The sequence below is a fragment of the Prionailurus viverrinus genome, chromosome B1, assembly GCF_022837055.1.
Source record: "Prionailurus viverrinus isolate Anna chromosome B1, UM_Priviv_1.0, whole genome shotgun sequence".
In the NCBI taxonomy this organism is placed as follows: domain Eukaryota; kingdom Metazoa; phylum Chordata; class Mammalia; order Carnivora; family Felidae; genus Prionailurus; species Prionailurus viverrinus.
Window position 1 is genome coordinate 117,764,831 of NC_062564.1, and position 15,780 is coordinate 117,780,610.

Consider the following 15,780-nt stretch of genomic DNA (forward strand, 5'->3'; position numbering starts at 1 on the left):
TATAATTTTTTTTTAATTCGGTAGTTTTCTGAGCATGTGTGTAATACAGAAATTTATAAAGAAATTTTTGTTCATTTTCATTGTTGTTTAGACATTTAAAAAATAAATCCCTCATTAATTTCCACTATCTTAAGAAAAAAAGAAGCTGTTTTTTGACATGATAAGTACCCATGTTTTCTTTTTTGAAAAAAAGAAGTCTGTTTTAATTTACTGACAGTATGTCCTTCTTTATTTCCATACATATTTTTAAAATTTTTTGGAGAATTATTACAATTCTACAAGGAAGTTTTAGGGTTGTTGTATTATGAAATCACTTCTTTGATCCAGATGAACATATGTGCAGACTGTGGTAGGCTGTAATGACCTGTTCTAATATTTGTAGTTTTTAACTTTGACATGACTGAACTAAAACTAGCCATTGCATCAGAGAACGTATTTCAGTTAGAAACTGTGATTGCTGGCTGTATTTCTGTAATTTTAATCTTATTATTTAAATCTTCCAGGTTTTTCTTCTGAAGCAGAAATAGCCATGGTGAAACTCCAAAAAGAAAAGTCTAAATAACATTTAAAAACAAATTTCTTGTGTTCCCTGGTAGAAAATCAGTCACTTTGGCTGGCTCATTAACACCTGGAGAGCACTAAGACCTTTTAATACCCTGTAATTAGGTTCCAGGCTCTAATGCTCTTAATGGTACCTTAATGGCCTGAAAGAGTTAATAAGACTCCCAGGGCTCCTAAATTGTTACTAGAGAATGCCTTGGCCATTAGGGATAATAGTGCTTGGTTATGAAATAACCAAGTTCAGAGCTTTTTAAGAAAATTGAAATGCGAGGGCATGTGTAATTTCTCCTTGGGTTAAATTAACCACCTTCTATAATGTAGAGCTTCACATACTCACCAGACAGATGTTTGAACCTCTTCAGAATGCCAGTGATGCCTGAGGACCTTATGTCAGGTGAAGTAACCTCATAGGAGGTAATTTAGGCCTACAAGCTACTTCAACTTGCAGACTGTTAAAGATTTTTTTGTTTGATCTTTAAATAAATGAAAACAATTGTCTGTTCTATTGCTTGTGCAGTGATTTTGCAGTTTTTAAAAACAAAAAATTAGAAAACAAAAATTGAAATCAGAACAATTATATTGGTTTAGATACATTCTGGGATGAATAAATTACATGAGTAAAAAGGGAATTATTGAAAATGAGGACTTTTGGGGACTTTTTCAAAGGCCAGCACTGTACTGATCTTAGAAGTATCAGAATTTATCTGTATTTCATATATGTAGAATTTCAGCTTACTTTTAGAGAAATTTAAAAGTCATGTAAAACTGTATAGTTCTTCAGTGTCTTTCAAGGCAGTTATAAACCTGTGAAAACCAACGCTCTTTGACTCAAATTTTCATTAGCTGAATGAACACCTAGTGTCCATGCAATTATGATCTGAAGAATAAGGAAATTTACATGGTGTTTGATTTCCTTACTTTTTAAAACACAATTTAATACTGTTATTTAGGGAGAAAAAAATAGAGAATAGCATAGAAATCTTAAAGGAAAATATTTGTGTTATCCTTTAGAACCAGCAAGAATAGAGTTCAGTTTGCTTTTCTGTGCATGGACTCGTTGGCCCGGAAGGGGGCTGGTATATCACCACTGTCATCCTAAATGCTCTCACATTTCTGTAACAACTACTGCATGTTTAGTAATTATGCTGAGTGTTTCTTCTGGAATATCTGTTTAGCTTATTTACATAAGCTCAGGCAAAATGTGATAGTGTCTCCCCTACCTCTTTTTCAGATTAAGGAACTGAGGCACTGGGGGGGGGGGGGTGGATTCTTGGTTAGTAACTTGTCTAAAGTCATACATGGAGCCACTGGAATCCAGTTGGTCTCCAGAGCCTGTGCCGTTCACTGCATCCCACCACTCCTCTGAAAAATACTGGGGTAGTTGAATGTATCTGTGGCCTTGGACAGTGTTACTTTCTGGGAGTGCTGACCCTTTGCTCTTAAATAATGTAGGCATCAGTGAGTTAATTATGATTAGAGGTCCCAGTAAAAGGATGGTTTTTTTGATCTTCATTCCTTTGATTTCACTAATAGGTACTTCAATAGGCACGGGTGTGTAGGGATGGGGTGTGGGAAGAGGTAGTTTGAGGAACAGGGACAAATTGAGTAAAATGTACTACAATTAAGAATAGAATTACATCACTGGGAATATTTTGCTTCTTTTTTAAACCTTGACCTCTTCCAGTGTCTTTTAGGTTTCAGTCATACTCTTGTGGTATGGTGGAGGGGAGGGGAGGTCTAAATTCTAAAATCCTCTCTTGTGTTTGTTAGTTTGCTGACCTTGGGAAAGTCTTATAAGCTCTGGAAGCTTTACTGTCCCCAACTCTAAAGGTGCAGAATTTATCCTCTAATCGGTAAATGATCCCTAGCATTTTTCCCATCTCGTAAATTTTGTTCTAGGAACAAAAAATATTTGTTCTAGGAAATATTTTTATTTTTGCTTTAAATGTTTATTTATTTTGAGAGAGAATGAGAGGAAGGAGCAAAGAGAGAGAGGGAGAGAGAATTCCAAGCAGGCTCCACACTGTCAGTGCAGAGCCTGATGCGGGGTTTAACCTTACAAATCTGAGATCATGTTGTGTGATCACGTCCTGAGCAGAAACCTAGTCAGACTCTTAACCGACGGAGCCACCCAGGTGCCCCGGAAATATTTTTAGTTCATTATTTTCAGCTTTCCTTTAAAGTGGAAAGACCTAAATAAATTGTCTTCAAAGATAGTGCTGAAGGAAACACAGTTTAAATTAAAGGATTACGAAGTAGATTTCTTGGAGACATGGCACATTTTTAAGTTTTCTAGGGTAGCTCTTAGATGATGGAGCTGGAACTTCATTGGAGGTCTTTCTGTCTGACCCCAAACCTGAGTTTTTAGCCATTCTGTTAAATGCTTCCAGTTAAAATCAGGTTAGAAAAATTATTTGAATTTCTGCTGTGTTTAAGGCACCCGAATGATTTTCACTTTACTGATCATAAAGTTTCTTGTGAAATGGCAATGAATATTTGTCTTTTGGGGGAAGAAAATCAACAAGGTCTTTTCCAGGAGGTTTTTCTGATACAATACAAATAGGCCTCTGTGTAGAATTACCTTGTTTGGTATTTCTTATTTTGTTGTGTGTTAATTTCCATTATTTTTCATGATATTAATGTATATTTTTAGTACAGGTGTTGATAAGAGTAGAATTAGTAGAAAAGGGTAATGGAGAAGGAAAGGTCAATAAAATGAGGGTTACTAAGTTCATCAGACTGTACTATGAAGCATGGATGTGCAGACCAGTGTGGAAAACAAAATCTTTTAGAGATCTGAGTAAACCGAAAGTATTCAAACTATTAATTCTGAGCTAGAGCCTCTATTTGTGATGCAGAAAATATAATGAGTGTTGTGGAATGGAGCTGTTGTTTCTTGTGAATGCTTGTAAGGTATCGTTAAAAACGTTATGTTCTTGCTTCCCACAGATTTTGTTTGAGGCCTGTTGTGCACATATTTAGCTCTGTGAGAGCAGCAGCTGTAGTGCTGGAGTGAGAGCTTTGTGCATTATTTCCTTTGGTTAAATCCCATAGAATTGGAAACTCTTTTTTTTTTACCTTTTCCTTTTTCTTTTTGCCGCCTTTGGACAAAATTTCACGCGTGTGGCCATTTTCTAGTATCTTCTTCCCTTTAAATAATATGAACAAAGAGATACGGCATTACATTTATGTTACTGGTTTTTATCTAAAAATAAAAACAAAAAATCCACGCTGATGATATGCTTCCCTCCCTTTGTGTTGTAGTTTGGTGGAAATAATCCAGATAACAACAGCATTTTAATTTTTTTCTACAGATTACTAAGAAGATCTTGTTATATTCTATGTTAGGTTCGTGTCTAAGTTTTTAATACTAATTTTTCCATTACAATAGCTTATTTTAGAGGGAGAAAATATTTATACTTAAAATTCTGGAGTTTTTCAACAACTGCTATTCTGTTTCTTTAGAGTCGTGTGTACATTTCTGTTATGTGTACATATCTATTCTTTGCATAATGCTTTGGAGATTCCTGCATATTGTGTGTAATCAGTATGCTTTGTTTCATTTGATTGCTGAATAGTGTTCAGTTGTATAGATAACACCACAGTTTATTGATGTACTGAATGAAAATTTGGGTTTCCTTCCAGTCGGGCTGATACAAATAAAGTTGCTGTGAACAGTTATATACAAGTTCTTGTGTGAACATAGGTTTTCATTTCTCTTAGGAATATATCTAGGAATAGGGTTACTGGGTCAGATGATAATTGTATGCTTAATATCATGAGAACCTGTGACACTGTTTACCAAAGTGGCTGTGTCACTTTGTGCTTCCACCGGCAGTTGTAGGAGAGAGCCAGTTGCTCCCAGAACCTCCATCCATTCTTTGTGCTTTTGTTTCATATTGTCTTAAATAATAAAATGTCTTCTAAAGAAATTACTAGAAGTGGGGCACCTGGGTGGCTCAGTTGGTTAAGCATCCGACTTCAGCTCAGGTCATGATCTCACAGTCCATGAGTTCGAGTCCCGCGTGGGGCTCTGTGCTCACAGCTCAGAGCCTGGAGCCTGCTTGGGATTCTGTGTTTCCCTCTCTCTCTGCTCCTCCCCCGCTCATGCTCTCTTTCTCTCTCTCTCTCTCTCTCTCTCTCTCTCTCTGTCAAAAATAAATAAAAACATTTAAAAAAAATTTTTTTAAAGAAATCAGGAGAGGCGTGCGCGCACACACACGTATTCATTTACATTTACCCACATATTTGCCTTGTCCATACCCATAGATTTTATTACAGAAAACAGAAACAGAAGATCTGTAGTTGCCATTTGGTGTCCTTTACCTTCAACTTGAATGCTTTAGCATTTTTTTATAGCTTATTATTTTTTAAAAATTTTTAGAGAGAGAGACAGAGGGAGAGAATTTTAAGGAGGCTCTGTGCTGACCCCCAACGCAGGGCTCAGTCCCACAACCCTGGGATCATGACCTGTGCCAAAATCAAGAGTTGGGCTCTCAACCAGCTAAGCCACCCAGGCTCCCCGACTTCAGCATTTTTTGTAGTGTAGTTCTGCTGGTGATGAATTCTCTCCATTTCATTGATCCGATATTGTCTTTTCTGACCTGTTTTTTGGAAGTGTAGTTTCACTGGATATAGAATTTTGAGTTGAAGGGATCTTTACAAAGATGTTCCATTTTCTTTTGGTCTCCACTGTTTCTGAAGAGAAGTCAGCAGTTAATGTGTTGTTACCCAGAGTATATGTTGTTTTTCTGAGACTCTTAAAGATTTTCTCATTTTTGATTTTCAGCAATTTTTCTCTGATATACTAAGTAGTATCCTTTCTTTTATATTTATCCTGCTTAGAATATACTGAACTTTGTAGACCTGTACGTTCATGTTTTTACACATTTGCGTAATTATTTGCCATTATTTTTTTCATCCCATTCTCTCTCACCTTCATTCTGAGACTCCTAATACATATTTTTAACCACTTTTTATTGTCCCACAGTTCACTGAAGCTCTCTTTATGTCTTTTCAGTCTTTATTCCTTACTGTTCTTCAGACAGGATAATTTCTGTTGTTTTATTTTCTACTTCTGTGATTTTTTTTTTTTTTTTTTTTTTGCCATATCCAAATGCTGCTCTTAAACCCATCTGACTTTTCATTTACTTCCTCATTTGGTTCTTTCTTTCTGATAGTTTTTGTAGGCTTTTTTTTTCTTCCTTAACTGAGATTTCCACATGTTAATGAATCATAACCATATTTTTTAAAAGTCCTTGAACATATTTGTAACAACTGCTTTAAAATCCTCATTTGCATGGGTTGTCTCAGGATTGATTTCTGTTGGCTGTTTTTCCTCTTGATTAGGAGTCTCAGAAATATTCTAGTATGTGCAATAAATCATATGGCCATCTTGCTTTTGCCTAACAGGCATTTTTGTCCCATATTGAGTCTACAGGGTGCTTATCTTGTTTTTGAGTATTTTTGGTTTTCTCTTTTTATGTTCTTTATCTTGGTGTTGGTTAACCTGTATGTGGAAACACGAAATCAGTGCTTATCTTTGACAGAGGTTTCTGTTTTCTGTGAAGAGAAATGCTTCATAAAGTTGGGTATTGTTTTTAATTATTGATAATTTGGTTAATATACTTGAATTGAGTGAGTCTCATTTCAGAAATAAAGGAATTTTATTTATGTATTTGCTTCCTTTCTGTTCGAAATGTTTTTAAAAAGTGGTTAAGTTTAATTTAAACACAATAGAAATGAAAACACTTTATGAGAACTAGAAAGAAAGGTAAATGCATTTGTCATAAGAAATTAATTACAAATGCATTTGAGGCCCCATCTTTACCGTAAGAATAGATGTGTTTATAGAAAACTGTTAGGATTAAGTATGCATGTGTATGTGTGTGCATGTATATCCACATCCCTTTCATGTTATTTTTAGTGCATATTTATATTGTGTATATCTGTGCCTGGCTGCATTGATTTCTCAGTAGAGTCATACACATTAAACATAAAATAACTGTCAGTATTAATGTAAGAATGTTCAGTAATTTTCTAAATTATTAATTCATGTTTATTTATTTATTTTTGAGAGATGAAAGCATGTAAGGCCCTAGGTTTGCCTGTGAATATAACTTTGTCTACATTCCATGGAAAAGGTTTTAAGGGATTGGAGGGATGACAATATTTCTTAAGAATGATCCCTTATTTTTATTAAATGATTTTTAATATATTGCTTTATTTAATCCTTACAACAGCTTAGATTTTCTACATTTTATGGAAGAAAATATACAAAATAATGTCCTTTCCCAAGGTGAGGCAGTATATGAATTCCAAAACTGGAATTTGAACTTAGTGCTGATTCCAAATGGGATGTTTTTCCTAATTTACCTAATTTCTTCTTATAAATTTTGAGTGTTCTTATTTTCATTGTTCTCTGAATATTCTTAGAGTTTTTATTTTCTTTTGGACCAAAAAGTTTTTTGTTAAATAAATAACAAAAGAGTATATTTTTCTTTTTTTTTTTTCAATATTCTATTTTTAATTATACAAAAAGTTGAAGGGACTGGGTATGGTTGTTTCTTGGAAGGCAAGAGAGTTATTTAAAATGTTTTATTGTTAATCTGTAGATTTATTGTATTTGCTTACCAAGTGTGTTGTCATAATTTTCTCATGCTTAAAATTTCTTGATGTTTTGTTTGTTTTTAATTCACAATCATGTTTTAGGCCCATTAGTGCTTTAATGTATCTCTAGATTAAAAAGATCTCATACCTTAGGTATTTCTTTTTCATTCTTGATGGGCGGTATGTATAAAATGAACCTTACCAGTTTGAGTTTTCGCCTCTTTTATATCATTTATTTCTGAAGTCTGGGTAAAATAGAAGTGACTAGAATCTCCCCCTGCTGTAAGAGTGTATCTTTAATTAAAAAAGAACAGGAGAAACTTTAATTCACAAACCACTTTCTTTTTCTTTTTTGCTTAATAGATCACAATTTGTGACATTCTTTTAGGTTTTAAAAACAAATGAATTGGTTTATATGGAGAAGAAACCTAATTACATGGAAGGTATACCACTGTCTCCGATGAAGGAAAAGCGAAGTCACAAAGATTGCTTTTAAAAAATGTAAAGTGTTATTATGATCCTCTAATGTTTACAGAGATGGAATGATAGGCTTTGACTAAGATATTTTTAGATTAATTTCTTTGCTTTTGTAAATTCCTAAATCAAAATTAGTCAAGGAAAACTAAATTAAACTGGAGAGTACTAGATTTGGAGAAGCCAAATTGAACTTTAAAATTTGTCATTATATTTTATCACTATTCTCTGTTTTTCCTTAAAGCTAATATTTAATAAATAAATTATAAATTTTCTAGTGAATTTATATAGAACTATGATTGTTTATAAATTTTAAATCTCCAGTTTTAACATAAAAAGTCTCTTAAGTAAACTCCATTTAATCTCTTCTAATTAAATTTTCAAGTTTGGAAACCACTTTGTTATAAAGTAAATAATGGCTGTACACTGTTTGTCGGCCATTTGACACCTTTTTATGAAACTTAAAAAAAACTACAGTGATAAATATTTAGGTGACTGCTTAATTGATTGTACTATAATTTAAATTGTTACTTAATGTTGCCAGCTATTCCTTTTTCATTCTTTGATACTTTAAATTTTATATAGGTCTGATCTTTACTGGGTTTTGTTTTTAACTTTTTTTCTTTGGTAATTCCTTTTAGTTCTGCTTTCTAAAAATATCCAAAATTGACCATTTGTCACTACCTCCATACAGCTACCATTTATCTCGGCCCTCATTGTATTTCATCTACAGAGACTGGATTTCCTGACTCCACTTCTTCCTTTATGATCTTTTCCCTACACAGCAGAAGGAGCAATCTTCCTAATCTGTACTGTTTGGCCCAGAACCCTCTAATGGCTTCTTATCTCAAAGTAAAAGGATGGCCCTTAGAATCCCTTGTGACTGGCCTGTGGCTGCTTGCTTCTCTAATCTCATCTCCTAACATTCTTTCTTCACTCTGCTCTAAACACAGGGCTTTCTTACTGTCTTCCTTAACCATTTTAAGCACAATCATACCTCAGAATATTGGCATTTCCTATCTTCTTCCCAGGACTTCTCCTCTTCTAGATATTTGAATGAGTTGCTCCCACACTTCATCCCAGAATTTACTAAAACTTGGGGTGCCTGGGTGGCTCAGTCGGTTAAGCATCCTTCTCTTGATTTGCACTCAGGTCATGATCTCACAGTTGTGAGATCGAGCCCTGCATTGGGCTCCACAATGAGCATGGAGCCTGGTTGGGATTTTCTCTCCCTTTCTCTCTACCTCTGTCCCTGCTTGTGTTCTCTCTCTCTCTCTCTCAAAATAAGTAAACAAACATTAAAAAAATAACAATTTACTAAAGTTTTATCAGAGGCTGTCCCTGACCTTTCATATCTAAAATCCTCTTTCCTCACTATTCAGAGCAATCTACATGCATAATTGTAGATTTGTATGTTTTTTTTCCTCATCTTTAACTATTTTTTTACTCAGGCCTAATTTGACCGCAGATATTTTTAGCAAACTGTTTTATTGAATTCTTTCAAAACATTGAAGTCAATTTTATAGAAATAATTTTTTATACTGGTAAAATCATTTCCTTATATAATATTTTATAAATCTCATAATTACAACCACTGATACGGTTGGCATAAGTGCTTTGGGAATAAACATACCTGATGCATGATAAAGCTAAAACTTAACTGGTAGAAGCAAAGTGTGGACTTCTTTCCAGAGTTTTCTGCCAGACTCAACATACAGACCACTGTGGACAGCAGTTAAAATATTTTACGGAAGTGGGAAGTCTTTGTTAATCATTCAGGGAGTTGATACGGTAGATCTCAGTTTTTTGAAAGAGCTTGATTTGTAGTTAAAAACAAACTGAAATAAATGGATTGACTATATAATAGAACTCTTTTAGATTATTCTGATTTTATTGTTGGGTTAGTTCATCTTGAAAATACACTGTGGGGCACCTGGGTGGCTCTGTTGGTTAAGTGTTTGACTCTTCTTGGTTTTGACTTACGTCATGAACTCAGGTTCCTGACTTCAGGCCTGGTGTAGGGCTTCTCGCTATCAGGGATTCTCGCTCTCTGCCCCTCCCCCACTCACGTGCACCTGCGTGCATGTGCTCTCTCGCTCAAATAAATAAATATTAAGAGAAAATGCATTGTATAATTATAGTAGAAACTTCCATAAGAAGTTAATTCCAAGAATGGGTATAAATCATTACTAGAGAATTCCTTTTCTTAATATATATTCTAAAAAAATATATCTAATGAAAATGGAATCTGGAAATGGAGAATAGTAATGGTTATACAATATTGTGGATGTACTTAATGCCACTGAATTGTACATTAAACAGCAAGTTTTACCTTATGTATATTTTACCACAATAAAGGAAAACTAAAGGGGCACCTGGGTGGCTCAGTCAGTTGAGCCTCCGACTTTGGCTCAGGTCATGATCTCACGGTTTGTGGGTTGGAGACCTGCATAGGGCTCTGTGCAACAGCTCAGAGCCTGGAGCTCGCTTCCAATTCTGTGTCTCCATCTCTCTCTGTCCTTCCCTCCCCCTCCCCGCCGTCTCTCTCTCAAAAATAAATAAACATTAAAAAAATTTAAAAAAAAGAAAACTAAAAAATACATCTACACTTTCATTCATTCATTCATTCATTTACTTATTTAATACATTTCAAATTTTTATTTAGATTCTAGTTAACATATATGGTAAAATTGGTTTCAGGAATTGAATTTAGTGATTCATCACTTACATAGAACACGAAGTACTCATCACAAGTGTCCCCCTTAATATCCATCACCCAGGGGTGCCTGGGTGGCTCAGTCGGTTAGGCTTCCGACTACCGCTCAGGTCATGATCTCGTGGTTTGTGCGTTCGAGCCCCGCATCGGGCTCTGTGCTGACAGCCTGGAGCCTGCTTCAGATTCTGTGTCTCCCTCTCTCTCCGACCCTCTTCTGTTTGCACTTTGTCTCTCAAAAATGAATAAATGTTAAAAAATTAAAAAAAAAATATCCATCACCCATTTAGCCCATCTCCCACTCATCTCCCCTCCAACAACCCTGTTTGTTTTCTGTTGTTAAGTTTCTCAGGGTTTGCTTCCTTTTCTTTTAATATAAATAAAACCAGTGACAATATAGCTGTACAGTATAGAAGAAAAGAATTCATGGAAGACTTATATTTATAATACTAATTCTACCATGAATGTGTTGGATAAATTTTGGCAAATCTTGTACATTTTCTTAGTTGTAGTTTCTTTATGTTTAATATGAATATACTTACTCTTCTTAGTTTTATAAAGAACAACTGAGTTTTTTATAGACTGTAAATCAGTTTCTAGATTATAGGTGTAATTTTTCATATTTTCAGAAGAGTAATTGAATTGACTATTGGTATTGATATAAGATTTTTGGCTTGAGGTATTTGCTGTTGATAGATTTTCTGAATGTTGCTTATTTTGATTTGTGTGTGTGTGTGTGTGTGTGTGTGTGTGTATGTGAGAGAGAGAGAGAGAGAGAGAGAAAGAGAGAGAGAGAATACAGCTTTTATTCCAGGTTCTAATTGAGAATAGAAACATTTCGCTTATGTCTGCAGAGTTTTATTGGGCATTATTAAATTATTGGGGTTTTTGTTATTGGTGTCTTTACCAAGTTCGCTTCATAATATCTGAAGAGAAAGCCACCTAAGCCAAGATAGATACTGGCTTCTCCTTAAGCTTTTCCTTTAAAGTCACTGAGTTAAAAACATTTACCTTAAAAAAAAAACACACAAAAAAGTCTATGCATTGGGACAGAGAACGGTAGATTTGGTAAGGTACAATGATAAAGTCATAAATCAAATTTAAGTAATAGAAAATGATTTATTTTGGACATTACGTTGATTAAATTACATTTCTGGTTGTTCACCTTCAGTGAACTAGAAGATTTCCTTTCCCTTTAAGAAGACAATGCATTGGAAGAACTCAGTAGTAGTAGTTAATTTAGGAGAGATTTTGCAAAAATATAGAATGTAGGAAAATGGTTAATAGAAAGCTCACTTTAGAAAGAAGCACTTTTAATTAGATAAGTAGAAAGTCAGAATTTAAAGAGGAATCAATGTGCATTAGGTGAAATAAGTATCAAGTGTTCTATTTTGGGCATGACAGAGAACTGTATGACTCAGGATACAATGTATACTACTAAAAATATCTTAATCTTTAGACTTCGTTATCCTAAACATCTTACACCACTTAATAAATATGTATTTACTGTGATTAATAGAGCAGGTGTGCCCTGTGTTCAGTTTCAAGTGATTATTTGTTCCCTTAGTTACAATATTTCTGCTGTTTGTCCCAGAATTACCCTAGATAGATGTGTGGCCCATTGACGTATTATAAAATTTTAAATTTGAATGCCTTAGGCAATATACGCAGTCTTTTGTTTGCCATGGTTTCTGCCATTTTTACATGCCTTACCACACTTACGTCACTTAAGCAAAACATCTGGCTTCTGGAGGCATATGTAACTCTTACCAAACCTTTTCAGAACAGGCAAAAGGCAGGCGTCCTGTCTACCTCATGCCTGCAAAATGCTTACTTTTCCCTATCATGCCTAGTGCTTGGGGATTCCCACAAGGTTGGATGAGCTAGTCTGAAACCAAGTGATCTTTAAATTATCCGAATGCATGGTGTCATCTTCTACTTTTAGTTATACCTTTCTAATTTCTCGAGTGCTACCATGTCATTTTATATTGTTTCCCGTAAGTCACAGTCTGGTGGTGAGTAAAGACTTCTTTCATTTAGTTATTTCCCATATTTTTTGAATTGGTATTTATTGGAACGGATACATTTCTTGAAGACCTGTTTTGGGGAGGAGTCTGTTATTAATATGGTACTGTTTCCAGTTATATTTAAATGAATATACTAAATATGCTCAGAATGTGATGGTTAAGTTTGTTTGTTTGTTTGTTTTTTAAATATAGAATGCTTCACGAATTTGTGTCACATCCTTGTGCAGGGCCCATGTTAATCTTTTCTTATCATTCCAATTTTTAAGCTGTTTTCAGTAGAACTAAAAATAAATTCTGAAAATCATTATAGAAAATGAATGTAAAAACTGAACCATCTAGATATCACTTTGTTTAAAATTGCCCTGTTTGCATTCTCTTTCATATTCTACTTTTTCATCAGACTTTTCATCACTTACCTTTGTATATTCTTTATTTGTTGTCTGTTTCTTCCTATTGTATAAACTGAGAGAAGGGGCTTATTTCTGTTTACTGTTATATTTCACTGCTTAGAACAATGCCTGACACATAATGGGAAACTTACTGGAGCATCTGGGGCTCAGTTGGTTAAGGGTCTGCCTCTTTATTTTGGCTCAGGTTATGATCTCACTTTTGTGAGAATGAGCCCCACGTTGGGCTCCACTCTAAGTGTGGAACCTATTTAAGATTCTCTCCTCCCTCTGCCCTTCTCCTCTGCTCGCGCTCTCTCAAAAAAAACAAAACAAAACTCAGTATTTGGGTGTGTGTGTGTGTGTGTGTGTGTGTGTGTGTGTGTGTGTGTGTGAGTGTGTGTGTGAAACCCTTTTCATGTGACTTTAGTATGCTTTCTTCTGGGGACTGCTCTCTCTTTATCTTCCGTATTCCTTTAGCTTAATATTTCTAAAACACAGATCCTGATGTAACTTACCTTACTCTAAACTCTCCATTGCTCACAGAATGACGTCAGTCCTTAAGTATATCTCATTTAATCTCACTTCATTGCTATTTGTTGTCTGTTTCCTTTAATTGGAATCTCTGAGCTCCTTGAGGAAAATAACTTTGTTGTCTTCATCTGCTTATACCCTGTACCTAACATAGCATCTGGAGGTGCTTAAGAAATGTTTGTAGAATGAAGGAGTAGTGTTTTACATATGAAAGAAACCCTCAAGTCCAGAGGCGGTTTGATACATGATGATTATGCTGCTAGCTAGCAACAAAGGTGGACTCCCTCAGTCCAGTGCTCTACCACTAATAGGAATGAATTTCAGTTTTTAACAAAGTATTTTGTTTCTTCACTTGCAGATATTGATGATGTTAAGAAGTACAAACCAGGTTACTTGGAAGCTACGCTTAATTGGCTCAGATTTTATAAGGTGCCAGAAGGAAAACCAGAAAACCAGTTTGCTTTTAATGGAGAATTCAAAAACAAGGTGAAGATGATAATCTTTATTTTAAAATATGCCTTGTGATACTTGTACAATACTTCTTTCACCTTTGGGGGTTTCTTATGTGAGTATTTGTATATAACATGATAATGCTTTATACTGACTCGAATACTTAAGGACATTATTTTGTCAAATTTATTTTAAAGGATTTTTTTCAGGAGGTCTCTAAGTGAAGCAGTAAGTCTTGATAAATATCTGGATTCATCTCTTTATCTGTTGATATCTCCTTCATCTCAGAAAATGAAGGGTTTCCATGATCAGTCTCAGTCTGCATATTACGTATGACAAACCACCTTCCATTTACTATTGTGGAGAGGAGAAAGTTAACTTACCATGAATGTAAATCCCAAGAGGCTTCTCTTCTAAGTGTTCATTCTACCATGACTGACTTAAGCTGTTTAACAGTTAAGAAAGCACTTAAATTATCCTACTGTAATAGAATTTTTCTGTTGGAATACCACAAAGTTACCATGAAGTGTCTCTCATGTGATACAAATGGAGAAAATAGGCTAAGGATGTTAAGTCTAAGGCATGGAATATATATTTTTTTAAGTTTTTACCACCACTGGGGCGCCTGGGTGGCTCAGTCGGTTGAGCGTCCAACTTCAGCTCCAGTCATGATCTCACACTCCGTGAGTTTGAGCCCCATGTCAGGCTTTGTGCTGACAGCTCAGAGCCTGGAGCCTGCTTCAGATTCTGTGACTCCCCCTCTCTCTGCCCCTCCGCTGCTCATGCTCTGTCTCTCTCTGTCTCAAAAATAAATAAAGAACATTAAAAAAAAATTTTAAAAAATAAAGTTTTTACCACCATATAAATTACACACAGTACACACCAACAGTTAAGTGGATACTAATAAGTAAAACATGTTTTGTAAGTAAGATAAGCCATGTTAATGGAAACTTACAGATTATAATAAATATCTTGTTATGTAAGAATTTATTGCTTAACCTAGTATTTTTTAAAAGGGCACATCGAAAGAACCCTTAACATCTTGACGGCTTTGTCTGAGACTTATTAAATGTAGATATAAAACTATTATTTTCAATTAAATACTCTTAAAAATAAATATTTAAGATTTATAAGATAAATTAATTTTTGTCTTTTTCCTCTAAAAATATGTTATAATTTATGTTTGAACTTTTTATGGCTCCTTATTGCCTCAGAGTATGGTTTGGGTGTTTTTTTTTTTTGTTTGTTTTTGATTTTTTGCTTGATTTTGATAAATGTTAATTCTTTTCTGAATGAAGACTAGATTATTTATAAACCTGGTTTCAGAAAATAATCATTTTTAGGCATTGCTTTTTACCACTTCTGTTTAAAATGTAGTGCCTAACTCAGGAAAATTAAGTTGTATCTCCTTAACATGTTTGAAAAGGTGACTCCTGTGCTATCTAGATTTTTCCTGCTGACTCCTTTAAGCAAGTGCTGGAAAAGTGATTCTAAATAATCATAATTACCCAAATGATTTGGTTAAAAATCTTTCCTTGTGTTATCCTGACAACAAATTGGCTTTTTTGTACCATATGTTAAGGGGGACTCCCCATATCACCTCATTTAGCCATTCTCCTTCATGTCACATGACAATAGACCTGAGGAAACTTTTTTTTTCTTTTTCAGAAGATTTCTCATTATTATTACATCTTGGTTCCAAAGATTCTTTAATTTCTTCATTTCTTACTGTAATATGTTTAGTTGTAATTGAAGGAGAAAAGAGCTAGTAAAATTAGTTAATATCTAAGGACTCTCCTTAAGAAAAAATAGCAAGGAGAAAAAAATCAAAAGAATTTGCTGCTTTGGAATAACAGAACAAGTGTTCCTTTAGATGGTCTTGCTAGATAGATACCTAGCAAGAGGTGTGTGTGTTTCATTGGTTTTGCATTTTCAGACACCATATAAGTTTATACTAAGAAAAAAATAATTGAAAATGTTAAGGAGGTTTACCACCTCTAGACAGTGGATGTTCTTTAGAACATGT

The 15,780-nt window shown here is 34.5% G+C and overlaps 1 protein-coding gene and 1 non-coding gene across 3 annotated transcripts in view; one reads left to right on the forward strand and one right to left on the reverse strand.

Moving 5' to 3' along the window:
- The window catches only part of PPA2 (inorganic pyrophosphatase 2), a 91,487-nt gene that overhangs the window by 49,585 nt on the left and 26,122 nt on the right, over nucleotides 1-15,780 (forward strand). For both annotated transcript variants that reach the window (XM_047856229.1, XM_047856230.1), the window contains one exon: nucleotides 13,663-13,790. In XM_047856229.1, coding sequence (XP_047712185.1) covers nucleotides 13,663-13,790 — 128 coding nt within the window. The remainder of the gene's footprint in view (nucleotides 1-13,662; nucleotides 13,791-15,780) is intronic.
- On the reverse strand, nucleotides 12,567-12,670 carry LOC125165042 (U6 spliceosomal RNA). The gene has a single exon (XR_007151946.1). It is a non-coding gene; the product is annotated as a U6 spliceosomal RNA (small nuclear RNA).